Source organism: Hemibagrus wyckioides, linkage group LG11 (assembly GCF_019097595.1).
Source record: "Hemibagrus wyckioides isolate EC202008001 linkage group LG11, SWU_Hwy_1.0, whole genome shotgun sequence".
NCBI classification, from domain to species: Eukaryota; Metazoa; Chordata; class Actinopteri; order Siluriformes; family Bagridae; genus Hemibagrus; species Hemibagrus wyckioides.
This window is the reverse complement of record NC_080720.1, coordinates 8,567,277-8,595,047: the sequence shown is the minus strand read 5'-3', so window position 1 is coordinate 8,595,047 and position 27,771 is coordinate 8,567,277. Positions and strand designations below refer to the sequence as shown.

General features: G+C 40.1%; 2 protein-coding genes across 22 annotated transcripts in view; one reads left to right on the top strand and one right to left on the bottom strand.

Annotated features, from left to right (window-relative positions):
* Positions 1 to 373: 373 nt before the first annotated feature.
* atg4c (autophagy related 4C, cysteine peptidase) lies at positions 374 to 12,046 on the bottom strand. The gene is made up of 11 exons (XM_058403920.1): positions 11,938 to 12,046; positions 11,473 to 11,597; positions 10,341 to 10,424; positions 9,924 to 10,157; positions 8,100 to 8,424; positions 7,916 to 7,986; positions 7,589 to 7,743; positions 5,574 to 5,652; positions 4,858 to 4,934; positions 4,137 to 4,256; positions 374 to 1,589 (listed from the first exon to the last, which is right to left on the bottom strand). Exons 2-11 carry the CDS (start codon positions 11,546 to 11,548, stop codon positions 1,428 to 1,430), a joined length of 1,383 nt encoding a protein of 460 aa, XP_058259903.1. The 5' UTR covers positions 11,549 to 11,597; positions 11,938 to 12,046; the 3' UTR covers positions 374 to 1,427.
* A 3,164-nt stretch (positions 12,047 to 15,210) lies between these two features.
* The window catches only part of dock7 (dedicator of cytokinesis 7), a 60,964-nt gene continuing 48,403 nt past the window's right edge, over positions 15,211 to 27,771 (top strand). For all 21 annotated transcript variants that reach the window (XM_058403700.1, XM_058403699.1, XM_058403696.1 and 18 more), the window contains exons 1-4: positions 15,211 to 15,367; positions 23,865 to 23,967; positions 24,150 to 24,325; positions 25,301 to 25,369. In XM_058403700.1, coding sequence (XP_058259683.1) covers positions 15,330 to 15,367; positions 23,865 to 23,967; positions 24,150 to 24,325; positions 25,301 to 25,369 — 386 coding nt within the window. In that variant the 5' untranslated portion in view covers positions 15,211 to 15,329. The remainder of the gene's footprint in view (positions 15,368 to 23,864; positions 23,968 to 24,149; positions 24,326 to 25,300; positions 25,370 to 27,771) is intronic.

Here is a 27,771-nt window from a genome sequence, read left to right as displayed (position 1 = left end):
TTGATATTTCATTATGGAATGAATGGATTACAGATGTATCTGAGTGGTAAAGGTCTAAATAAAAACATTAAGAGCTTTATGGAAGGTTTTAGGACTATATCTAATTAATTTCAGTAACACTGGAGTCAAATAAAGTAATAAAGTATTTTCCGTCCCTGAAAAGAACACATGAATGTTACTCTAAGCACCATTTTTGAGGAACTGTGGGAAAATACTGGTGTCGAACTGAAATCCCATCCAGAGGCTTCATGCCTCATGCCCAGTGTTCCCGGGATTGGGTTTGGGTGACCCTGAACAGGATAAAGCACTGACTTAAACTGAATGAACGAATGAATGACAAAGAACTGACAAAACCTACATTGTAAAGTGAATCTTTTCAGCTTTATTGTGAATTATTGTGGAGCAAAACATTAATGACAACTGTGCAAATTGATTTTGGGAGAACAAGCATGTGTTTATGTTCTTCAGCTCAGCTCATTCCACTTAGTATTAACTCTTCACACAACTTGGTTTCATGAACAACAACGACGACAACAAAGAAAAAAAAGAAAAAAAGAAGTGTTACAGCTTTGTGTAGTATGAACCACTTTGGCTTACACCATTCTTCTTTACCAAAATACAACAACAAAATAGACAAACACTTGTTTGAAATGGACACGACAAAATTTATACTGTGGTTTAATATAAATGGCTTTAAGCAACAACAACAACAACAACAAGAAGAAAAAATACATTTTTCAATATTATGTAGTCTTTCTTTAATGGTGCGGTTCAACTTCTGAACACCGTCATGAGTTTAGCAGCACTGTTGTCTAGTTATAATCAGTGAGATTCTGAGGTGAAATATTAGCCAGAAATGTGTTTGTGTAAATAAAAATGCTACATCTTTGATATATCAGTGTGTAGAAGACATTTCAGAAGCACTCGGAGGCTGCAGGCTGTTGAATTAGCCGTATAAACGTCATGCTTCCAGGAGGCACTAGCACGATTCTGAAGGCTGGGTAATGTTTATAAGTTACGTTTTCTGTCCACAGTGTTATAACTCTTATCTGACCTTTAACCTGGAGTGTGGTTCTTCTTTTCCAGATACAAAGAATCATGGTAAATGTTTATTAGACAAAGTATGAAGTAGACTGTACCACGTTTCAATAGGAAATTCAGTGTATTACAGCCAGAGTGGGAGGAATGGCAACATATACACATAACACCCTGAAAAAAAACTATCCTCTGACCCGAAATGTGTGGAGATATACTGACTTTGCTTACAGTGTTAAGTTGAGGGGTTGGCTATAAAGAGTTTTGCTTTCAGACCGACCCCAGAATCTGTGTCTCTTTACACTCCTGGGATGATGGAGTCTTTAAACAGGAATAAAATGCATAAAGAAAAATCACACATGTAACATCACTCTGGAATCCTAAGCCTTCATTTACAGCAGCACGAAGTCCCCTGCGGTGGCCCCGGGATTGCGCGTGTCCTTGATGAAGGGCCACTCTCTCTTCTCCACAGGAACAGACAGTTCATAATCTCTCCCGTGTCCTTTCATAAAGGTAAATGCCGGGTACTTCTCTTTCGATGACGGCTGCAGCACCTAGCTCGTGGCATCACAGAAGCAGATTTATAATGAGTAAAAAAAAAATAAAAAAAAAAAGTCGTCAAGATATTCCAGATTAAACTTTTTTTTTTTTTTTTTGGCTATTAAATGTAGATGATGGTAAATTTGAGACTAAAGACTGAAAGGAGCAAATAAATGTGTGAAGTCCTTTGGACGGATGTAAGGCCTAAGTCATGTCCTACACAGCTAAATGCTGCCACCTGCTGAACGATTCTATTCATGCTGCAGTCATTTCTTAGTCCCTGTTCATTGTTTTGTTTTGTTTTTGTGATTGTTGCAGCCAGAAATGCTTGATTTTGCGATGCAGCTTGCAGCACTTTTTGTGTCTTTTTTTGTTTTATGTAAAACTGCATGATTTGGTGAAACTGAAAGCACAGGATTCTTCTTTTCAAACTAGTAGCAGTGAAGGCACTTTGGCTGAATGTGTATCGTAATGACTTTACACAACATATCTTGAATAACCTGAATCCACAGAACATCTGCTGTAATTTTGAACAATTTAGAGTTGGTTTTGCTTGCATTCATTTTGCATTATTATCTATAATCACAAAAACCATGAAATCCTGATTTCACGGGCTGGTTATAAGTTCAACCAAACTACTCATTCTGACTAATCTCAGGTCCATACAGCTGAACTCTTTAACCTGAGATGTAACATTTTATATTACATACACTATATTGCCAAAAGGTTTGGGACATCGGCCTTTACATGCACATGAATGTAATATGGAGTTGGCCCGCCCTTTGCAACTCTTCTGATCAGGCTTTTCACAAGGTTTGCTCATCCATGTCTTTATAGACCTTGCTTTGTGCACTGGTGCACTGTCATATTAGAACATGGGAACTAAGAGCCAAGCCCAACCCCTGAATTGGAGGGGTGTCCCAAAACTTTTGCCAATTAGTGTATTTTTCCATACATTAAATCCTGAAACAAGACAACAATTACATCAAAAAAGATCTCTGAAAAAACAAAGGTCCCACACAGTCTTAAAACCTCATTTAAAGAAGTCAAGGATTATAACAAGGGTGAATTTTTCATGTTTACTGCTAAGAGGCTCAAGAGGTACTTGTAGATGGTTATCAAAGCACATGATTGGCGTACAAGTTAAAACATGACGGCTCATCAAGTAATCATCGACACGATGATGATAAGGTTGATTTTCTCCTGTGAGAGCTTACAACAAAGTGCATTTAATCTCCTTATAACACAACAATTTGCCAACTACAACAACTTTATATCTATTAAATGGCACATCATACGGTCATCATCGTGTGTTCAATCTGTTGAACGGTTGTGAAACACATTTGTATTCCTGTTCCAACAAAAATAAGCCATAATTCCCTCACCAGCCTCATGTTTCACCTTTGAAAGTTGAGACAAAAAAAATATATAGCTCGTTACATGTTACAAGGAAACTGTGAGGTCTGCTCTCCTAAAGACTTTCCAGTGTCGGAAAATTGAAAAGGTACAACTTTATCAGTGACTGTTACAAAGTGCAGACCCCATTCAAAAATGTTAAGTAAACACGGTTTATGGTTAAATGGTTTATATTTTGTTTTGTTTCACTTAATGTGAAGCGTCCACCATACAAGCCCCTGTGTAAGCTATTACTATAGAAATGATAACATATTGGAATAAATATCAGCCTGTGATTTGAGTTACAGCTTGCAGCACAGTCTATCCGGTCTTTTCCAGTGTCACCCAATAGTTTCTTCTCAACATTTCTTTCTCATATCATCTCAGGGAGTTTTTCCCTTGCCACCATCACCTCTGGCTTACTCATTAGGGACAGATTTAACATTTATAACTTATTTATGTCTGTGAAGGAGCTTTCTGACAATGTCCACTGTTAAAAACGCAATCCAAATAAAATTGAATTGAATAGTCAGGGCTGTTGGTGTAGAAAATAGATCACTGTCTGGCCGACCAAAATTCATGAGCATTAAAGTATAAATTATATTAAATCTGAATGTTTAATTGGTATTTTTTAAAACCTTAACAACAACGTGAGGTACATGAGCATGTAAATGTGAAACCCAAGACACTAAATGTTTCATTGCGACTTCTCTTATTGCTCTTAATGCCGCAGCCCGGGTTCGAATCCCAGGCAGGGAGCTAACCCAGCCACTGAAGAGTTAACTCTCAGTGCTGGTCCCAAGCCCGGATAAAATGGGAGGGTTGAGTCAGGAAGGGCATCTGGTGTAAAAACCTGTGCTAAATCAAGATACGCGGACCAAAAAGATCAACAACAACAACAACAATCTATGCATCCAGTCTTTCACAGAAAGTTTCAGATCAGAACAATTTCCCTATAATTATCTAGTATCAGATGTGTCTGGGTCGATTTTTACTCATACACACTGACTCTGCTTCTGGACTGGAGTATAATACACCTCACACTGCATACCTTTACACAAGGGAAGTGGTAGCTTGGTGGTTTGTACATGTTCACTCGGTGTACACAGGTGGACAGTACAGCAGTATATACAGTCGCTCTATTCAGAACAGCAAGCTTCACTCACCTTTGACAGCTCACTGCTAATTCTTTCATAATCCTGAACACTTTTGGAGTAGAACCCAATAGTGCAGCTTGGGTCCATTTTAACAAAAGGCATCTTCTTTGGTGATGGACAATGATATGACTTAGGGAAGAAAAAAAAAAGGTATTTACATTATAACACTGTAAATAAATGTGATCTTTTGTGCTAGATGGGAATAATATCCAGTAGACTACGGGTCTTCCTGCGAGTCGCAAAATAAAATCCTTACATGTCCATGCGAACCAGACAGAACAAATAAAAGCCTCAACTTGGCCGAGTGAAATGTGTTTTCAGATTTTTAACTTTCTAGTCTGAACGGTTGTGACAGACAGGCTAAAGGAATGGCTCGGTATTTCAGGTTGTCATGCTGCATTTTTACACAGACAAAAATGTAAAAACACTCTATCATATACCCACACACACAAAAAACAGAGAGAGAGAGAGAGAGAGAGAGAGAGAGAGTCTACCACACTAGCAGGGTATGTAAGAGCTGATATATCTAACAGAACATATTTTAACATTCCACTTGCCTTTTCTTGCATGAGACATGTCCTAGATGTCAAATAGAGGTGTAAATCGACTCTTGTGTGTTCAGTAATTGAGTGCAGAGGGCTTCTTTAAAATTCATACCCTTAAGTACTAACAGAAACTATTAAATTCACATCACTAGGCAGCGGTCAGCTTTTTTGCAATTCTACATTACCTGCAGAGGAAAATTGCTTGTGCTGACATCCACAAAAGACTGACAGTAATGAGGGTCCATGTAAATCATGCTGTCATCTACAAGGACAAAACAAAAGACAAGTTATTCAAAAAAAAAACAGCATGGTTATAATAATGCATATCCTTCCTCAATTTCTATGCAGAGCAGCTCAAAGTCATGCACAGATTGTCTTAGGCTCCTAACAAATGAACCCCAGCATGAATTTTTTTCCCCTGCTTAGTCCTTCACAAAATGGAATGGATTAAACTCTCTCTCTCTCTCTCTCTTTTTTTTATTCCAATCTAGTCGCACAAGCGCATCCGTTACACAGCAAAGAGGATTGTCATTTAATTTTTTTTTTGGTGCAGGAAAATTACTTTCACAAACATCCAATTATATTGCGTCATTTGCATATGATAGATGCGCACGGCAGGCCGGACCTGGCGGCGAGAACGCATCGCTTGTCATCAGCCGGTTTTTTTAAATTGCTAAAATGTAAATGGGTAAATATTGACTGCTAGCATGTACAACTGAAGGTTCCTGCTCACAGATCAAGGTGATGGAGAAATGGGCTACTTTGGGTGGCACAGATGTTCATACATGATGGATGGAGAAGCATCCATCATCAAAATAAGCTCTGCTTCAGCTAGGAGGTTCATTTCACTACAGAATGCTTTAATGTGTTCTGCAAATTACGCAAAATTTAAGAGACTCACCTTGAAATCCTACGAAGTAGTAGGCCTGTTTGGGTTTCCCTCCAATGATACCGATGCAGTATTCCAAGCTCAGGATGGCCTGGGGAAAGAAATGATTAGAATCTGTTTATACATAATAAAGCATAGGCTTTATTAAAAACTGGATGTTTGTATTTGCATAAAAGAAGCAGCAGGATCTGAAGCGTTTATACCATCCGCGCCCCCACATACACTGAGCTTCACATGCAGAGTATATATTAGGATATTTATTTCATTTACAAAGAGGCCTCATTTATAAAAGCCGGATACAAGCAGTATTTATATGAGCATTTACACTAGAAATCTAGTTATTCACATCAATTGTACATATTGTTTGTATTCAGTAAGAGCTCCTGAGTTTGTGTTACTTTATTTATGGTATTTATGGTATTGGGAAACTCACTAATGTGACCCTGGAATGATCTGCATCATACGGGATAACTGGAGATGAATCAGCTGCATCGCTCTGTCAATTGTATATTTCTTTCAACTGGACATACGGATGTTAAGCTGAATTTTGTTGAGACTCGGTCTGTGCATATCAATTATTAAGTGATTGAAAAACTTTTTAATCCATAAATAAATACAAATAAACAAGTAGGAAAAAATAATGGTGCCCTATAAAAGGAGGAAGAGTTAGCCTGTGTGTGCGTGCATGAGTGTGTGTGCAGGTGTGTTATGATAGCCGTCATAATACACACCATGTTTAGGAGGTGCTCTCACTGTTCTGTCATCGTTTTTTGTTATTTCCAGATCTCACCAAGAAGACACTCAGCAGCTGATGATTTCTTTTGGATTGGTTGTGTTGTAAATAAAATGTAATGATCATGAATGTGTCAGGATATTGCACTGGCACAGCAGGTAGTGTCACAGCCTCACAGCTCTGGAGTCAGGGTTCGATCCTGAGCCTTTTAAAGGCAGTGTGATCAAATGGTTAAAGCTCTAGGTTGTTGATCAGAGGGTAAGGGTTCAAGGCCCAGCAATTCCAAGCTGCCACTGTTGGGTCCTTGAGCAAAGCCCTTAACCCTCTCTGCTCCAGGCGTGCTGTATCATGGCTCAGAGATGTTGAACTCTTGACCAGAATCCACTGTTGGGCCCTTGAGCAAGGTTCTTAAACCTCCATGTGCTCATGTGTATCAATGAGATAATGTAAATAAACACATGAAGAAAAGAAAAGAGGCAATTATTACAAAAGGCTCAAACATTCACTGATGTTCAAGAAGACAATATGATACATTAAGAGGTAGGGGTGTGTAAATTTTTGAACAGTGATGACCAGTGTAAATTATTATTATTTTGGGAAACATCTTATGTATATAATATCTTATGTAGAAAAAAATAAGATCGTTAAACAAAATAATAACAATTTACACCCGACTCCCTGTTCAAAAGTTTGCGCACGCCATCTGCCATATTTGAGCATTAGTTAAATGTTTGCACATTTTGTAATAGTTGTGTACGAGTCCCTCGGTTGTCCTGGGTGTGAACAGATGGATTTGAACATCTTACAGCCTCTCTTGGAAAGGAGTCAAATATGCAGAAGATGCTTGAAAAGCAAGAAATATGCAGGAGGATTCTTCTGAAGAGCAGTGGGCAGTTTAACCGCTCAGGACAATCAAGAACACCTCTCACAATATAATGACAGTCACTGATCATCCAGGTAACAACACACAGTGGTAACAATCAAGTGTATGTAAACTTTCGAACTGATTCAACACAAAATGCCATTTTTATGATCGCTCTCATTTATTTTTAATGATTAACTTTTTACATGTCCTGCAAGATGCCACCCCAAATGTATATCGCAAGGTAAGCACTGATTTAAATATGGAATACTGATTATTTTTAATGGTGAGTCCATACTTCGTTGCAGCCAAGAACAATATACTACACACAGGATTTACTCCGGATCCAGAATACACCATTTATGAAGTATGTATAAAATCTGTTACAGGAATATCAAGTGTAACTCCTGCCATCATGTTAACCAGTCTCACCTTGACAAAGCTGAAGTATTCGGGGTTGATCCTCTCTCCCCCCAGTCTGACAGGGATGAGAATGATGACGGCTCTGCTGTCAGCGAGTTCTCCCTCAGGGGCTGTGTGTGGATCCACCTTCACTGAGTGACTCTCAATAACATCAGCGCTGTACACTGCAGTTAATCGATAACACAGACGTATCACCACTGGATGTCTGCTTTTAGCACAGCTAACAGCATTCAGCGTGTGTGTGTGTGTGTTTATTCCTTACTTATCATTTTTATACTATTTCTCAGGAAATTATTTATTAAGACAGATATAGTATACTTGAATGAATTGATATACCTGTGCAGTCCTGTGCCACATAAACAGTCAGACCTTGCAGTTCTGGATCTGTAGCCTCTTCCACAGCTTTCCTATGGATGGATGGATGGATTATGATTAATTATGAATTGAATTAAGAAGATATTCAGTGCTACACTACAATTACTGCCAGTTAATACTACACTCCAAGTGCAGTCACACCAACCTGAGTATATGTGCCACTACTCCAGGGCCATACCAATCTCCTGCTCTTTTCCCTGAGGTCATACCAAAATGAACCAGCCTGTGGACCCCGAGCTGGGCAGAGAGAGTGTCTCCAAACCAGGACACAATAGTGCGGTGGTACACCTCTTTCAGGTGGAAGTCAGCTTCTTCTGCCCCACACTGGGGCTGGTATACGCACTCCGGGACACTCTGCCTGTCTCCCTGAAATGAAGCTTCTAATGACGCGACCAGTTTTCGTGCTGCGCTGCTGGTCCATGTCTCAGTGTCCAGTGGCTCCAAGGTCAGGGCGTCAGGCCAGGTCCAATCTGAGAGAGAGAGGAGAAAAAAAAAAAACAGGCCAAATACATATTATTAAATATTAATATTATGCACCTTACCTTATTAATTACAAAGATATCTAAATATTTTGGGAGGTGAATTAACTTCATAAATTATTTCTATGTAATTCAAATAAACCAGAAATGCCCATACTGTGTAATAAGGAGCAATAGAAAAGTCTTTCACAAGTCCCCATATGAAGTTCCCATAAATCACAGAGGCATATTTAAATCTGACGTCTAATGAGAAGGGCTACTACTTAAAGAATAGTCCAATTATAAGATTCAGTGTGGCCAGTATTTCACTTTTACTGCATTTTATCCTTACAAACAGAGTGGGCACCTAAGCGGTGGGGCTCAAACTGGAGGGGGTCATAAAGGGAGGGTCTGATTCTGACACATTAACATAATGACATCATGTAATTGATCAATAAACATGACTGATGTCCTTTCAGATTCTTCACATGATATATTTCAAATGAGTCATTGCCACCAACTTCTTCTTAAACGTTGTTTTCTGAATGAAGGCCATAAAACAGAATCGGATCAGATGTTCATCTTATTAATTATAGCTTTCATGGGACCCTGCTTTTCACTTGGTTATATCGGGAACACTGGGCTTAAGGCAAAGCTACACTGTGGATGGGTTGCTAGAGATGCTGCCTTACAGCTCCAGATCTTCCAGTCTGATCATGAACTCATGCTACTGTTGATTCCCAGTGTCTGTATGGATTTCTTCCAGTATTCAAAAACATGGTGGTAGATGGATCGCTGTGTCTAAACAGACAGCCTGGTTGTGTCCCAGCCTGGCACCCAGTGTGTTCCCTGGATTGTCTCCAGATCATCTGCATCCTTAACTATACTTACCTACTGAAATGAGACTGCATACTGAATAACAGCCCTACTACTGTATAAAACACACCACTGCTTGGAAATTGTATGTAGCACTCATATCTTTGCTAACATCTGGCCTGACTTGGTGAACAGCACAGATATGATCAAGCAACTAGTTGATACACGGTGGTAATACGTAATTCCGTGTTATTTATCTATGGCATTTTGAAATCTCAATGTGTGAAGACATTATAGTAAAAGTTTGTTTACTTTAATCTAAAACTATATTATTTTGAATGCATCGATCCTTTTACCTTTAGAGGAAGTACCAAGACTTGCAGTAAATATTTAACGCACAAAGGAAAAATAATACCTGAGAGCCTAAAACATAGACCTGTTCATCTATAAAGCTTGTTCTAATGTAAAATGTGTCATATAGACAGATCTGAAGTTTAGAAATCACCTATTAACAACATTTACATGTATAACATTTGAGAGACTTCCTTATCCAGAGTCTCTATCAATAAATACATCCTGATAGGTTACAGACAAAAAGACCATCAATCTAAAATCTAAGAAAAGCACTAATTTAAGCACTAATTTAATCCTCCAACAAGAGACAAAGAGACACATAATCAACACCTAGAACTCACCTCGACCCAAGAAATGTAGTAAAAGTGCCTGGGCTACCATCATCTGCCCGGCTCGGAGAGTGCAGCCCCAACCACAGTCTGTGCTGATGCTCGATCCTGGAAGCACAGCGAAGTCATCCCGATAGGTGAGCCAGATCCGGGAAGCGAAATCCCTCCGAAATCCTTCCACATTGCCGATGACAGTGGCATCATCAAATTCGTCTGTGCTGCAGCTTTCCGTGGGACTGTCTTCATCTGTGAAAAAGAAGCAGCATTCACATAAACATGGAGCTCATCAGAAGCTTAAACATATAACAGTATAACATATAACAGATCATCTTTAATCAGATCATCTATAACATAACAGATCATCTTTAATAAATGTCCAGTAAGTTGATGTGTGTGTGTGTGTGTGTGTGTGTGTGGCATTTCTCTTACCATCTGCCTTGAAGTGATAACATTTTCCCAGCAGGAAGACTACAGAATTGCGACTAAAGGAAGTCTTTGTTTTCAACACCCAACCTATAAAGAAAAAAAAACATGCTCAATAAGTACAACATAATCTAAGTAATAAAACATTTATAGGAAAATGACCAAAGATGAAGTGTTTTCTTCCTCTTATACCACAGCAATGTGCAAACAATTGCAATTCAACTGCACATATATTCTGCTGTATATATTCTTACATTTTAGTGCATTTATCTTTTGTTTATTCTTTGGGTCATTTTTTTTTTATATTGTGTCATTTTTATATTTCCTATTGCTTTACCAAAATATTTTGTTGCATCACTGACAATGACAATAAAGTCTCCCTCTTACTCTTAAAAACACCTCCTGATCAATCTGAATGTCATTATAATGTATACAAGACATTATTGTTGTGTTATTATATGTTAATTACACATAAAGGAAAAGAGATGCTCTCTTCAGAACTTTACGGTAAAATAAAGTGGCAGTACACCGATCAGGCATAACATTATGAACACTTGACAGGTGACGTGAATTACGCTGATGATCTCCTCATCATGGCACCTGTTAGTGGGTGGGATATATTAGACAGCAAGTGAACATTTTGTCCTCAAAGTTGATGTGTTAGAAGCAGGAAAAATGGCCAAGCGTAAGGATTTGAGCGAGTTTGACGAAGGGCCAAATTGTGATGGCTAGACCACTGGATCAGAGCATCTCCAAAACTGCAGCTCTTGTGGGGTGTTCCCGGTCTGCAGTGGTCAGTATCTATCAAAAGTGGACCAAAGAGGGAACAGTGGTGAACCGGAGACAGGGTCACGGGCGGCCAAGGCTCATTGATGCACGTGGGGAGTGAAGGCTGGCCCGTGTGATCCGATCCAACAGACGAGCTACTGTTGCTCAAATTTCTGAAGAAGTTAATGCTGGTTCTGATAGAAAGGTGTCAGAATACACAGTGTATGAGGGATCAGGGCTGTTTTTTTGGGCAGTCAACACAATATTAGGCAGGTGGTCATAATGTTATGCCTGGTTGTATAGGGAGTACATCTGTAAGGAGTGGGCTTTGATTTGGGACACAGCCAGTACCTGGGCTAGTCTCACTTACTGTATTTGACATTGTTCCATGCCGACTTAAACTTCGTCTTTATTTTGTCCACCTCGTCGTTTCCTTTAAAGTCCATTTCCTCAAGAACGGATCGGAACCCATCACCGCACACACGGCACAAATACCTGTGTGTTAAAGTTAAAGTGAGAGAGAGAGAGAGAGAGAGAGAGAGAGAGAGAAAGAGAGAGAGAGAGAGAGAGAGAGAGAAAGAGAGAGAGAGATAAGAAAGTTGCCTGCAATTGTATATAAGTAGCCTTTAAACCTAGCTAATGGTTTAGACAACAATAACAAAATGACGTTTAAAAACTATTTGTTTCATTTAGGCTTTGCTTGCTAGCTTGTTTAGCGATTAAGCTAATTGTTAACACACTATCGATAATCATCACAGCAGAACTGAACACAAAGATGTAATAACATCTTTACTAATAATGCATGAGATATTTACTATATCGTAAACAATAGTACCTGTTCACATTATATATCTATTCTCATCGCCTCCATGTCAGTTTTTGTTTACATTTTGAGGAAATGACCTCGGCATCCCGTGAAATCTCGCGAGACTTCGAGATTGACGCGATTCATGTTAGAGCCACTAGATCACGCCAAAGAGCCTCTTTTTGTTTTGTTTTGTTTTTTTTGTGTTTTTTTTGTTACATATACTATATTGCCAAAACTTTGGCCCCTTCCTGGTCCAACATGACTGCAAACCAAGGTCCTTAAAGACATGGATGAATGAGTTTGGTGTGGAGGAACTTCAGAGTCCTGACCTCAACCCAATAGAACACCTTTTGGATGAATTAGAGCGGAGACTGAGAGCCAGGCCTTCTCAACCAACATCAGTGCCTGACCTCACAAATGCACTTCTAGAGGAATGGTCAAAAATTCCCATAAACACACTCCTAAACCTTGTGGAAGCCCTTCCCAGAAGAGCTGAAGCTGTTATAGGTGCAAAGGGCAGGCCAACGCTATATTAAATTTGTGTGCATATAAAGGCAGACAACACAGTCTCCTCTCTAATTTATTCCAAAGGTGTTCTATCAGGTTGAGGTCAGGACTCTGTGCAGGCCAGTCAAGTTCCTCCACACCAAACTCGCTCATCCATGTCTTTATGGACCTTGCTTTGTGCACTGGTGTTCAGTCATGTTAGAACAGGAAGGGGTCATCCCCAAACTGTTCCCACAAAGTTGTGAGCATGAAATTGTCCAAAATGTCTTGGTATGCTGAAGCATTAAGAGTTCCTTTCACTGTAACTAAGGGGTCGGAGCCCAACACCTGAAAAACAACACCTGAATTCAATGATTTGGAGCGGCGTCCCAAAAACCTTTGGCAATAGAGTGTATATTGAATGTATGGATATGTATTGGATCTTAGCTATACTAACACGTACATTAGAAAATGTAGCCTAAAAACTATTTTAAAAATTAATAATATATTGAATAAAATATTTTGAATCCAGTATACATTAGGTCACACACATAATCTATCAAAATTCAATCTCATCACACTCACAGAACAAAAGTGGATGACCACCTTTTCCTACACACACACACACACACACGCACAAACATATGATGAATAGATTGCATGCACAATCATCTAACAACTGCGCTGTATACTTTGCATTGTTGCACAAAATATTTTTCATACTATTCTCATTACTGTAATGTGTATTTATGTCACCCACTCACTTTCAGTAAGCACTTCATCCACTTTATCTTAACACTGGGAGTGAGGTGGGAATACACCCTCGATGTGACAGCTGTCCAAATTGCAGGGCACCAACACACCCATATGCACACAGCCATTCACATCTAGGTGCAATTTATTTTAGCAAACCTACCTACTGCCATGTTTTTGTGGCATTGGAGGTTGGAGAACTGAAGAACCAGTGTAGTTTTTGTTCATGTTCCCTGCATGTCAAGTTTAGGATGGAACCTGGGACCCTGAAGCTGTGTGAATAGTTCCTTTCTATCTTATTCAATGGTACATGTGATAAATTAGCAGCTTGACAAGGTAAACTTGTACAATGACAATAAAGATATTCCTTTTACTGTGTTATTAACAAGCAGAGTTGCTGGAAGGATAGCTGAGTACTTGGGGACCTAAGAGTGAGCTATCAAGGGGTGTAGATTAAAAATATTTTTATTTTTAAGAGACTGATAAATGTGTGTTGCAACCTAGGAATAGATACACCAATCAGGCATAACATTATGACCACCTGCCTAATATTGTGTTGGTTCCCTGCAAAAACAGTGTTTCCATGAAAGGGTGTACATGGTCTGCAACAATGCTTAGGTAAGTGTTACGTGTCAAAGTAACATCCACATGGATAGCAGGACCCAAGGTTTCCCAGCAGAATATTGCCCAAAGCAAGACACTGCCTCTGCCAACTTGCCTTCTTCCCATAGTTCATCCTGATGCCATGTGTTCCCCTGGTAAGAGACGCACACACACCCGGCCAATCCACGTGATGTAAAAGTTGTCCAGTTCTGATGCTCACATGCCCATTTTTGGCACTTTCTGCAGTGCACAGGGGTCAGCATGGGCACCCTGACTGGTCTGCAGCTATGCAGCTCCAAACGCAACAAACTGTGATACACTGTGTATTCTGACACCTTTCTATCAGAACCAGCATTAACTTTTTCAGCAATTTGACCAACAGTAACTCGTCTGTTGGATCGGATCACACGGGCCAGCCTTCCCTCCCCACGTGCATCAATGAGCCTTGGCCGTCCATGACCCTGTCACCGGTTCACCACTGTTCCTTCCTTGGACCACTTTTGATGGATACTGACCACTGCAGACTAGGAACACCCCACAAGAGCTGCAGTTTTGGAGATGCTCTGATCCAGTGGTCTAGCCATCACAATTTGGCCCTTATCAAACTCGCTCAAATCCTTACGCTTGCCCATTTTTCCTGCTTCTAACACATCAAAAATGTTGACTTGCTGCCTAATATATCCCACCCACTAACAGGTGCCATGATGAGGAGATCATCAGTCTTATTCACTTCACCTGTCACTGCTCATAATGTTATGACTGATCGGCGTGTATGATTACCTGTAAATCTTTTTATTTATTTATTTATTTGTTTGTTTGTTTGTTTGTTTGTTTGTATATGTGCTCTTCATCAGATATTACTACAGAAAAAAACACAAAAACAATTAAAGTAAATTATAAGGCGTCTTTTTAATAACAATAAAAAAATGAAAAATTATTAAAACATAACTTACACTTCACCAACTCACACACTATGAGCTATGAAGTGTAAAGAATGGAAAATGAAGAGAAAGTGACCTTATCCTTATTCTCGGATGCACTTCACACATCATCCAGCTCTATTAGTTTCCGGTTCCATTGTTACTGCACGGGCACAGGATGTGAGTCAGTCACTACTGCACGCGCATCTGCCACTGCTCTGTTCCCATAAGACACACACAATTATAAAAGAAAAGCAAAAGTAAAAAAAAAAAAACCCAGTGTACTTAATACATAACGCTTCATTCTGCTTCATTTTGTCCTGGTTATAATTATGTTGTTTTTGTTAGACTGAATTTATTATCCAGAGTTTCAGTCCCGTGCCTCTTACCGTAATGAACGTTAGTGCACCTATGGCGCTGAACTGTTTGGACTCGTTTGAAACTTAATTCGGTCTTGGACACAAAGTTAGTCTGGAACGGAAATGAAATTGTTTACACAACTATTTTGGGGAGTTAGTTGAGAGCCGCGTTTGAGGTTTTGGCGCTTGCTCCTACGCTTCCTTTCGATGTTTTACGGTACGTTTTTCATCCGTTCCTCCCGTTTTATCCTCTGGAGCGGTTTGGGAATCGAGGCAGAGCAGTTAGCGGCCACAAGCAATGGCTGAGCGCCGCGCCTTCGCTCAGAAAATAAGCAGGTAAGACACTCTTTATACGGCGTTTTTTGAAAGGCACAATCCTTTTTCGTTGGTGTTTAACGTCGTTTATTTGCTCCGTAGCTAGTCTCTATTAGACGGTTGCCTTAATGGACATTAAAACGGGTCCCAAATAAAGGCCTACAGTCGGTTTATGGGTAGCTAGCTTTAGCGCTAGCGCTGTTGTTGTAGCCCGCAGTCAGAGATGCCCGAGTGACCCACCCTAACCACACGGAATGATGGCTTTGTGCCCTCGTATACGGTTTTTATTCGCGAGTAAAGTCAGGTTTACTCTAAACGAATACTCCAGGGATGTAGTTTGAGTAACCAGACCATGCCGTGGTCCAGGATTCGAAGAGGAATCCTGCAAAATGAAGGTTTTCCTAAGACAGACATGCACACACACTACCTCTGAGAAGATACTGTATTTACTCCATGTGTAATAAACTACCTCCTGTCTCCTATCTCCAGTTCATGGTGTTGCTTGAGATCTGGATCAGTGATCAAGTCTGTTATTTAATGATTTGCATGTTGGCTTAATTGTTTATTGTGGAGAAATTGGTCAGAGGATTCCTCATTGACAGCTTGCTGCTTTGCTCAGTATTGAGATATGATTTTATCCGCTAAACACTGCTTGATCACTCCTTTAGCTGAGATTAAACCAGGCCGAAATAAAACAGTCATGCCTTTTTTATTTTTGGACATTGATGTTGTTTCACAGCTACATCTGTGATCGCTTTCAAATTTGGACTTTGCAAATGATTTGCATTTCTGTCCTAACTGCACCGACACACTGACCGCTCCTTATTTACAGCCTGCGTTCCTTGTGCCTGTGTTCCTTCCTTTTTTTCTTAATTCTCAACACCAGGCATGGCATCTGACATCAGTTTTTCAGCTAATGTAGAAATCCTGCTTGTCACACATCATGCTGCTCTACTTTCTGGTCTGGATTTGCATCAAGTGGGATAATGTGGGGATTTAACAAGGGCTTGTGTTCGAGCTTCATGATGTAGACATATATATATTGCATGTATTTTGCTCTAAAATGCCACTGTGATGCAACTTTCACTTAGGAATGTAGTGTATCAGTGAGATACTGGCTTCGAGGCACGGGAAGTTTTCCGATCTTGTCCTGCGATGTATTTCTGCTTCAGATGTTGAGATGCCAAACTGTTTTAAAGCATACGGATATCACAAATCTGTTCCTTCTCTTACTTTGGCAATAGAAGCTTTGAGCTCTGGGATTTTGCCAGATCTGATCAGTACCAGGTTTCAGATGATGCTTCAAGTGTTGGATATCAGTGTTGCAGGATTTTTGTGTCTCCGGATACACATTAGAGTTCAGCGATGATTCCCTGTGGTTAAAGTCTTGCGTTTTGCTATGTAGTTTTTCATGCGTGGGATTTTTGAATTATTATTTTCCTCCTGAATTTCTCTCAAAATGTGTTCGTCTTGGCCAACTCACCGGTCAGGTTTCCTCTGGAAGAATGCTAGGGAAATCGCATGCTTCGTCTGAGACGCAGCCAGATGTAATATACTCAGAGGAAAGAGATATCCACCCTCTTCTGCATACAAGAGCTCACAGACTTGGGTCACTGAGATTGAGTGCCATTCTTTCCACCCAGAAATCACGGCCAGTTTTGTTTTCTTGGATTCTCAGCCATCCGTGTCGGATTCACAGTCTGTGGATTATGCTCTGAAAGTACTCAGTACTTTAATCACGAATGTCTGTTGATGATTTCACATTCAGGACTCAAAAACTCAGGACAGATTCTGGGATTGTTTGGAGAGCGGAGCTCATAACCACAGGTTTAGATCAATAGATTTATCATGTTTTATATATATAATTTCTTGTTGTTCTTTCGGCTGCTCCCTGTTCAGGGGTGGCCGCAGCGGATCATTTGGTCCGCATGTTTTGATTTGGCGCAGGTTTTACGTCGTATGCCCTTCCTGACGCAACCCTCCCATTATATCCGGCTCTGGGAGTTAACTCTTCAGTGGCCTAGTAGCTCCCTGTCCGGGACTCGAACCCGGGCCAGGGCAATGAGAGCACGGGATCCTGCCGCTGGACCACCAGCAGGCTCATTTAATATATATAATGATATGATATACAAATAAAATAGCAATGTATTAAAATAGTTTGTGTTCTGGAATCCTAGTAGTATCATTGAATTTTCCAAAGATTATATATTTTGTCTATATAACTATGCAAATATGATTTTTGCTGCATTATAACAGCTGTATGCAGTTGTTACTTAACCAGCATCTCTTTATTTTCTCTCTGTTAGTGTTAATATGACCAAAAAAATAGATCTCTGTCCTGGAGACTTCCCCATGGCATAAAGCTTACTTACTGTTCCAGAGCACTGACACTGGAGACTCCTTGCTTAAAGATCAATAATATGTTTTTGTTTGGTATGTAAACAAATATTGTAGCACAGTTATTTGAAATCGGTAATATTTTACTTAAGTTAATCATTCGTCTTGGATCATGTGGCATCTCTGTGTTGCTATGGAAATCTTATTAGAATAAGCACTTTAATATAAAACCGTCATAGAAAATGGTCATCGGATTAGAGAAGCTAAGTGTTCTGTTATACAAATGGATGAAAACAATGGCATTCTAGCTCAGTGTGGATCTTTTTTACCTAGTTTTCCTTCCTAAGAGTTGCTTGTGTCGAGAACTGCTTTAATGGCGAGCCAGCTCCGTGATGCCTGTAATCTGTGAGGGTGAAATATGGACTTTAAAAGAGGAAACACATGTTTTCCAGGATGATATGATTGAGCCTGCAGCCTGCTTCGGTGTAGAGATTGCCCTGTGATCATTCCTACAACCCTCTTTGTCAGAGGATCAGATGTTTCAAATCGCACACATCTGTTTCGTGATGTTGTGTTTTATTTGGGTATTGCACTTATCACAGTATTTTTCATATGTTTGCAGTTTGTTTTCTCTTATGATTATTAGTCCTTAGTTTTTAAAAAAATAAAATTGACTTATTACTTGTATTATATATGAGATAACTTTTATTTTTGGATGATACACAACATTAAAATTCAGGCATAACATTATGAGCACTGAGAGGTGAAGTGAATAACACTGATCTCTTCATCATGGCACCTGTTAGTGGGTGGGATATATTAGGCAGCAAGTGAACATGTAGTCCTCAGAGTTGATGTTAGAAGCAGGAAAAATGGGCAAAAAAAAAGGGCCAAATTGTGATGACTAGACCACTGGATCAGAGCATCTCCAAAACTGCAGCTCTTGTGGGGTGTTCCCGGTCTGCTGTGGTCAGTATCTATCAAAAGTACTCTTTAAGCCCTGTAAATGTCTTTTAAGTCTTAAAGGATCTGCTGCTAACATCTTGGTGCCACAGCACACCTTCAGGGATCTAGTGGAGTCCATGCCTCGATGGGTCAGGGCTGTTTTGGCAGCAAAAAGGGGGACCAACACAATATTAGGCAGTTGGTCATAATGTTATGCTTGGTCGGTTTATATGGAACATTAGCCAGTCCTGGACTGTCCAGTTTCTGGGAACCTGTGCACACTGTACTGTCCCTCGAGGAAATTAATACAAAATCAAGCCAACTCTGTGATATCTGGAGGAGCTCGCAATTTTTAAGAATTACCACAGATTTTTCCACAGACTTGGGCCAAGGCATGTCGTGTGACGTCATCATAACACACATTCAGCCAAAGCCCTCTTTCATTCACATGCCCGAAGCATGCGTAGAGCTCTCATAGAAAATAATTACATATGTATTTTTGCTGGTTTGAGTTGGAAAAGCAAGCATTTTTGGCCACAACAATCCAAAATAAACCTAGAGGGACTAAGTAAAGCTCCAGATTCCTGTCCTTAGCTGACAGGATTGTAGTTCTGTGTGGAGGTTTCCTTTTATAGCCTAATAAGCCTTCATGTCTGACATGTTGTCCATTCTGACATGCTTTTCTGCTCACCAAGGTTGTAAAGAGTGGTTATTTGGGTAATCATAACCTTCATGTGAGCTTCAACCAGTCTGGCCATTCTCCTCTGACCTCAGTCAGCTGGGCATTTCTCCCACTCACCGAATGCTTTTTGTTTTTCTTACACTTCTGTATCAGTGTAAACTATAGAGACTGCAATGTGTGAAAATCCCTTGATCATGCCAATCATTATAGGCTAGACTTGTAACATATTCTTCACTTCCATGCATACTGTTATCGCCATTTGTTATTATATGAAAACGTCATATGTATACCTAGTACAGATTTTATCTAGTGAGATTGATTGAAAGTCTGTTATAATATATAATATAATGTCCTGACGGGTTGTGGTGGTTTTATGCAAAAAAAAATCAAAGCAACCCAAACAAAACACGGCGGTAGCTACATCGATTTATATTTGTGTTGCTTTAGAGCTTCAGTAGTCCCGGACGACATTTTTATGGCACTGTGGCCTTGCTGATAGTACCTCTAGTCAGCGTTAGTTTGGGGGTAGTGCTTGGTGTACATCGGTGCGAATGGGGGCAGGCCTAATGCATTCAACTGAAGTTTTATGGATAGAATCTCTAGATGTAGCCAAATGGCAGATGATGTGGTCCTGTTAGCTTCTTCGAGCAGTGACCAAAAGGCAAATCAGTCAGTCAGTCTCCCAGTGCTGGGTAGTGCCTTAAAGAGTGTGGTCATGGATGAAAGTGGCAGGAATGAGCTTCTGTCATAGAGTGGTTAGGCTCAGTCATGGAGAAAGAGTGAGGAGCTCAGATGTTTGAGTAGCTAAAAGTACTGCTCCTCTGTGGTGAAAAGTGCCAGTTAAGGTGGTTTAGGCACGTGTCTAAGCTGCCTCTTGGGTGACTCCCTGGAGAGGTGTTTCAGGCATGTCTAATAGAGAAAAGACCCCAGGGCAGAACAAAGCCTAGCTGGAGAGATTATACCTCTCATCTGTCCTGGAATCACCTGGGTATTCCTGTAGAAGAGCTAGAGGGTGTTGGCTAGGGACAGGGAGTTCTGGGCATCTATGCTTAGACTGATGGACCCTGTGACCTGGATAAGCAGGAGAAGATGGATGGATGGATGGATGGTTAACTGATTCACCTTTATATCAGATTCTTTACCGAAACAGTGATGGCCATTTCTTGGACCAAACAAGAATGTGTTCAGTAATGTTGTCAAGATGATGAAGTTATTTATCATGATACTCCTAAATTTGTTAAGTACGTTGTCAGGCTTTTGTTTTATTACCAGATGCTCCTGCATGGTTTTCTCTGGTCTGTGATGAGAAGATTAAACCAGTTCGGGTTGATATTTCATCATCACTGTTATTTTTTTCGTAGGCTGTAATGTGGTTATGATTTCCGTGTGACTAAATTTCCTCGACAGCCAGAAACGTTACTGTACTGTAGAACCAACCCTCCCATTTTGGGTTCTTTTCTCCACTTAACTTTAACTTTCGGGAGAGATTTATTTTTGCTATGAGCGCTGAAGATCGAACTAGTATGCTGTCGGGGAAAAAAGAATACTACACCACCATCTTTTGCACTATGAGGGAATTATTAAACTGCTTTTTGCTATGTATTTGTGCCAGGTAAGAGCATGGATATGGAAAATCCTATTAAAGATTGTCTAGACGTTGTTTGTTCCGGTCAAAGCTAAAAAAAAAAAATAAAAATGAAACTAAAAACATTTCTTCTCCTGATCCATTTTTGAAAAAAAGTAAAGCCGTGTCACAGTTTCGGAAAACAAGATCTTATCCGTGTTTTGTTTGTGCTTGGACTGTTTTTCAGTCGAGTGCACAGTTTGTACTGGAACTGTCCCGGCGCTCAGGCCATGAAACAGGAATTGAAAGTTTTAACCTGTGTCTTAGTAAACACCAGACGCTTGAGCTAATTTTCTTAGGTTTGTCAAGGAATGTGTAGTCTAAATAAAGTCCTGTCCAAAATCAACAAGACCACTGGCCATGTGGTGTTTGGCTCTGTAACCTCCCCTGTTTGCGGGGGAAAGCGGTTCTGTAACCGTTACCATATCATCTGTTACTTGACATTTGACTTAATGACATTGCAATAGCATTAGCAATAGAATCTGTAGTGAGCACTGTATCAGGTGACTATATGGCTCAACAAAAGTCCGGTCTCTGGTACTGGAGATGGCTAAGAACAATGGAGGAATCTCTGCATCCGACTGTAAAAGTTTGTCTTCAGTCTTGTTCCCTCAAGGGCTATTGCTCATGTTTTACTACGCCTGGCCGAAATGACCGCATAATCAACTTATCACAAATACATAGTTTGAGGGCTTAACATGTTTATAAAGGCATATAACCCAGTCAGCTTTATAAATGAAAATGAGCATTTTTGTTGATTTGTGTTAGCATCTTGTTACGCTACTCACCACCTCCTCGAGGGTGAATTAATTAATTAATTAATTAATTAATTTATTTATTCTATATACTTTTTTCCAATGCAGATATTAAAACTAAGTGCCAGCTGATTTTTATTTCCTTTTTTTCTAAGCTTACTAAACACAATTTGCACAAAACCACAACATTTACACAAAAATCAATCCAAATATAGTTATTAAAATAAATTGTAGTTATAGTAAGGGCAATCTTATAAATATACAATCAAGTCTCTTTATATTTCCTGTTCCAAAAAATCTCCCCAATCCAATTTCTAGAATCTACAGGATTACATTCATATTTATTTATTTGTTTGTTTGTTTGTTTGTTTGTTTGTTTTTATTTTTAAATATTCACTCAGCTTGATAGCAGTCCTGGGTATTGAATCGGTATCATCTCTAATTTATGATTGCCGCTTCATCTGTAGAAATTAGCCAGCATGCCGTCTAGTTCCCTACAGTGGCCTGGGATCACATTCAGGTTGTATTCCTACCTCATTCCCAGGGAGATGCTCCGGATCCACCATGACCCTGATCAGCTGAATGCATGTTTAATGCCAGTTGGTTGTATGTGCACAATTATACTGGGTCTAAAATTAATTTTAAAAAGTAATTTTAATACAACTTATTTAATGATGCTCATAAAACTGGCAGCTTCTTTCCTGGATGCTCCATTACACCTTTTTGAGCCTGTGTTGCATCAGTAGATGTTTGGATGTCTGAACTCTTAGTAGAACTTTGATTCTATTGATGCAGGTGTTTTGCTTTAAGGAAGCAGGAAAGGTCTGGGTTTGTGCCAGGCAGGGTGTTAGCGGTATGGTTTGTTCAGTTTTCTTGAATAGATTAAATACAGCGCGAACCGATGGGCAAAGTTTCTAGATCCAATGTTTTCTCTCAGTAGGAATGAAGCGATGGGCTTTATTTGAATTTATTTGATGGTTTTAGCTCAGGGATTATGACTTGTGTACACTGACCAGGCATAACATTATGAGCACTGACAGGAGATGTGACAATGATTATCACCTCATCATGGCGCCTGTTAGTGGGCGGGATATATTAGGCAGGAAGTAGACATTTTGTCCTCAAAGTTGATGTGTTAGAAGCATAAAAATTGTAAGGATTTGAGCGAGTTTGACAAGGGCCAAATTGTGATGTCCAGATGACTGGATCAGAGCATCTCCAAAACTGCAGCTCTTGTGGGGTGTTCCCGGTCTGCAGTGGTCAGTATCTATCAAAAGTGTCGTTTAAGTCCTGTAAGTTGCAACTTTCAGAACTTGCAGGATCTGCTGCTAACATCTTGGTGCCTGATTCCATGGCATACCTTTAGGGATCTAGTGGAGTTCATGCCTCAATGGGTCAGGGCTGTTTCAGAAGCAAAAGGGGAACCAATACAATATTAGGCAGATGGTCATGATGTTATGCCTGATCGGTGTATGTCCATATGTTAGTAGACACCTGACCATCAGACCCGTATGTACTTTCTGAACATCCCAATCCAGAGTTACTGCTCCTTAGCTGTGGTGATTACCTCCACTCCACTGAGAAGGTTTTTCATTAGAATTTGGAACACGGCTGTGGGCCCATTCCTTTATGAGAGCATTAGTGAGATCAGGCACTGAGGAGACCTGGGGTTCAGTCACTATTCCACTTTATTGTAAAGGTTTGTTGGGGTTGAGGTCAGGGCTCTGGGCAGGTCACTCAGGTTCTTTCATATCACCCTTGGCATACCATATCTTCACATGCACAGGGACAGTGTCATGCTGGAACATGTTTGGCCTCAGCATGTTTGGAAGAATAATTCCATAACACAGGTAAAAAAAATTCTTCCTGTTGCCTGTGATATCAGGAATGTAGGCCATTTTGTCAGAGCAGTTAGTGTCAACCTTTTGTGTTTCTGTGGCTGGTTAGTCCCTAAGCCTTCCCTATTGTATAAGATTGTAGGTTATGGCAGGTAGATTTTCAGTAGTGTATGTTTCATTATTTTCATGATAAAGAATAAAGGATGTTCCCAGCACCCTTAGTTGTGTTGATACAAATCAGTTGCTCTTCTATTTCATGGAATAGTTGTCAATTCAGTCAACCATTGTTTTATTGATGCATGCTGCTCCAACATTACTCTGTCTCTCTATTATTCAGGACTGTAGCTGCGGAGGTGAGGAAGCAGATCGCTGGTCAGTATGGAGGTTCCCCTCAACTCCTCAAAAATCTCCACATGGGGGGTAATGCAGCAAATAACTCCGTATGTATAACTACATCTGGTTCTTATCTGTCCAATGTGTTTAGCTTTGTCCGATAATACCATATTAATGTTATGTTTGTCCCATACTCATTAATCGAGAAAAGACTGCATTTCTTTCTCTCTTTTCTTTCGCTCCTTTCTTCCTTTTTGTTCTTGCTTTCTCTTTTCCTGTCTATCTCTAGGTACCACTGACGGAGGCAGTGGAGCCGGTGGACTTTGAGGAGTATTTGATCACTCATCCACCCATCATCGAGTCAGGACCTCTGCGAGACCTCATCGAGTTTCCTCCAGATGATATCGAAGTCATTTACACACCCAGAGAGTGCCGGACACTGGGCCAGGCAGTGCCAGAGGAAGGGTGCGTATGTGATGATGTGCACTTGTGAGATGAGTATTTGAAGCTTTGAAGACCAATACTACTGATACTACTATTGCAACTAATACTATTACTGCCAATACCAGTACTACTACTACTACTATTAATAATAATAATAATACTCTACTGCTATTTTTTATACTACTGATGTTACTACTCTACTGCGCCCAGTAGCTCAAACTGCAGTATAATCACAAAGAGAGTATAAAATGTAGATGAGAAAATATTAAATCTTAAATATAGAATTAAAAAGGTACATTACAGAAAATATTAAAATGAAAATATAAGTGTATATATATATAAAAACAAGATTACTTTACCACATAATCCTATCTAAGTGATGAAATGTATAGACGAGTCTTACCGAGTAGTCATTTATCATTTTGGAGCCTGGTTTTATTTAATACCATTGTGTCTTTATGGTTCTGAGACTTGAGCTACTTTAGTACATAGTTTTTCCTCTTCAGTTCTGGTTTTTAAGCTTCCCAAGCTGTCGGCTCACTGCGTTGTTATTACAATGCCTGGCTGTTATCCTTAATAGTGGATGGGAACTCCTCCATATCCTGCCTGGTACTCACATATTTATGAACAGCTTTTCTTCCCCGCTTTACTTTCACTGGCCGTAACTCAGACTCAGTCGGCTTGTTTTTCCTTCTTTGTTTTTTATGTCAGTGGGTTTAGATTTTCCCTTTCAATAGTTTATTTTAGAACACACAAGTCTTGTGGAAGTGGAACTGTATTTCCTTAGTGTATCACATCATGTTTTGGTTTTTAATACAAGTATTATGTTCAGGATTTGATAAGGAACTGTTGTGACGAGATTGAATGATGGCCTTTTTCCGTGATGAAATTTGTGTTACTATTAATAAGCCATGTTCCTCACGGCTGTTTTTATGCTCGCGGTGAATGTAGTTAATGTAGATCCCTGTGTGACTTCTTTTGTTAATCACTTTTCAGTGACAATGACGCACACGTCCGTGACTGTATCCGATCCTACACTGAGGATTGGGCCGTCGTCAGCCGCAAGTAAGACTCTCGGACTTCTTTACACTCTTCTCTTCATTTGCCTTGCTTTAACAAGTGAAAAGGAAATTAAAAAAAAAAGTAATGTGTTCAATAATCACTATATTAACAATATTCTGAATAGACAATCCATGATATATTACCCATGTTCCACTCTCTCCTATACGAGTTTCTTTTGCCTCTTAACATCGGCTACTTTGGGGAGGTTAAGGAGGACGTGGGACAAATATGACGAAGACTTGCATGGACTAGTCATGTGATCATATCTGCAAACCTGGAAAGACAAGAAAGCGAGAACAAACATAACCTGTGAGCGTACACAACAACCAAGAATAGTTGTAGCATTAAAGTCTCCACTCGCAATCAGACTAACTGGGATGTAATCTCGAACATGTCCAGTGGTATGTCCAAGTTGCATAAAATCATTTAAAATCTTTAAAATTAAAATAGTTCGAATCATTTGTAAAACACTTGAGTTTGTATATGATTGTACGTATAATCATTATATATATATATATATATATATATATATATATATATATATATATATATATATATATATATATATATATATATATATACACTATATTGCCAAAAGTATTCGCTCACCCATCCAAATAATCAGAATCAGGTGTTCCAATCACTTCCATGGCCACAGGTGTATAAAATCAAGCACCTAGGCATGCAGACTGTTTTACAAACATTTGTGAAAGAATGGGTCGCTCTCAGGAGCTCAGTGAATTCCAGCGTGGAACTGTGATAGAATGCCACCTGTGCAACAAATCCAGTCGTGAAATTTCCTCGCTCCTAAATATTCCACAGTCAACTGTCAGCTGTATTATAAGAACGTGGAAGTGTTTGGGAACGACAGCAACTCAGCCACGAAGTGGTAGGCCACGTAAACTGACGGAGCGGGGTCAGCGGATACTGAGGCGCATAGTGCGAAGAGGTCGCCAACTTTCTGCAGAGTCAATCGCTACAGACCTCCAAACTTCATGTGGCCTTCAGATTAGCTCAAGAACAGTGCGCATAGAGCTTCATGGAATGGGTTTCCATGGCCAGCAGCTGCATCCAAGCCATACATCACCAAGTGCAATGCAAAGCGCCGGATGTAGTGGTGTAAAGCACGCCGCCACTGGACTCTAGAGCAGTGGAGACGCGTTCTCTGGAGTGACGAATCGCGCTTCTCCATCTGGCAATCTGATGGACGAGTCTGGGTTTGGCGGTTGCCAGGAGAACGGTACTTGTCTGACTGCATTGTGCCAAGTGTAAAGTTTGGTGGAGGGGATATTATGGTGTGGGGTTGTTTTTCAGGAGCTGGGCTTGGCCCCTTAGTTCCAGTGAAAGGAACTCTGAATGCTTCAGCATACCAAGACATTTTGGACAATTCCATGCCCCCAACTTTGTGGGAACAGTTTGGAGCTGGCCCCTTCCTCTTCCAACATGACTGTGCACCAGTGCACAAAGCAAGGTCCATAAAGACATGGATGACAGAGTCTGGTGTGGATGAACTTGACTGGCCTGCACAGAGTCCTGACCTCAACCCGATAGAACACCTTTGGGATGAATTAGAGCTGAGACTGAGAGCCAGGCCTTCTCGTCCAACATCAGTGTGTGACCTCACAAATGCACTTCTGGAAGAATGGTCAAAAATTCCCATAAACACACTCCTAAACCTTGTGGACAGCCTTCCCAGAAGAGTTGAAGCTGTTATAGCTGCAAAGGGTGGACCAACATCATATTGAACCCTATGGATTAGGAATGGGATGTCACTTAAGTTCATATGTGAGTCAAGGCAGGTGAGCGAATACTTTTGGCAATATAGTGTATATAATATAATATATCAGACCTGACCTGAAACGGGCAGTGGTTAAGGCTCTGAGTCGTTGACCGGAAGATCGGTAGTTCAAGACCCAGTATCGCCAAGTTGCCACTGTTGGGCCCTTGAGCAAGGCCCTTAACCCTCTCTGCTCCAAGGGTGCTGTATCATGGCTGAGCCTGCACTCTGACCCCAACCTCCAAGGATGGGATATGCGAAGAAAGAATTTCACTGTGCTGTAATGTATATGTGACAAATAAAGGCTCTTTCTATTTCTATTTCTGAATTTCATATTGTTGGTGCTTATTTGTGTGCCAGGTTCCACTTTTTGTTCACCCCAATAAAATAAAATAAAACAAAAGCATAAACCTCAGTGTAGAATAAATTATTGTTCTAGATAAACTAGGTACTCTTGAGCATCTACCTTTCTTGTTCTCGCTCTGTTTTTGTCCCTATTCTCTGAGAAGAACTCGATTTTCTCTTGAAGTTGGTGTGCCTTACACATTAGTCCATTGTGCTATTTAAGAATAATTACAGGCTACTCCTGAGTAATTACAATCCACTGTAATTTCGTCTGCAGTGTTCT

What these genes read in the sequence shown, in the direction of transcription:
- atg4c (XM_058403920.1), bottom strand. Translation starts at nt 11,548, where the DNA reads ATGGACTTTAAAGGAAACGACGAGGTGGACAAAATAAAGACGAAGTTT. An exon ending in GTAGTGGCACATATACTCAG is followed by an intron (nt 7,987 to 8,099) that starts GTTGGTGTGACT and finishes ATCCATCCATAG; the next exon opens with GAAAGCTGTGGAAGAGGCTA. An exon ending in TGTGGCACAGGACTGCACAG is followed by an intron (nt 7,744 to 7,915) that starts GTATATCAATTC and finishes GATTAACTGCAG; the next exon opens with TGTACAGCGCTGATGTTATT.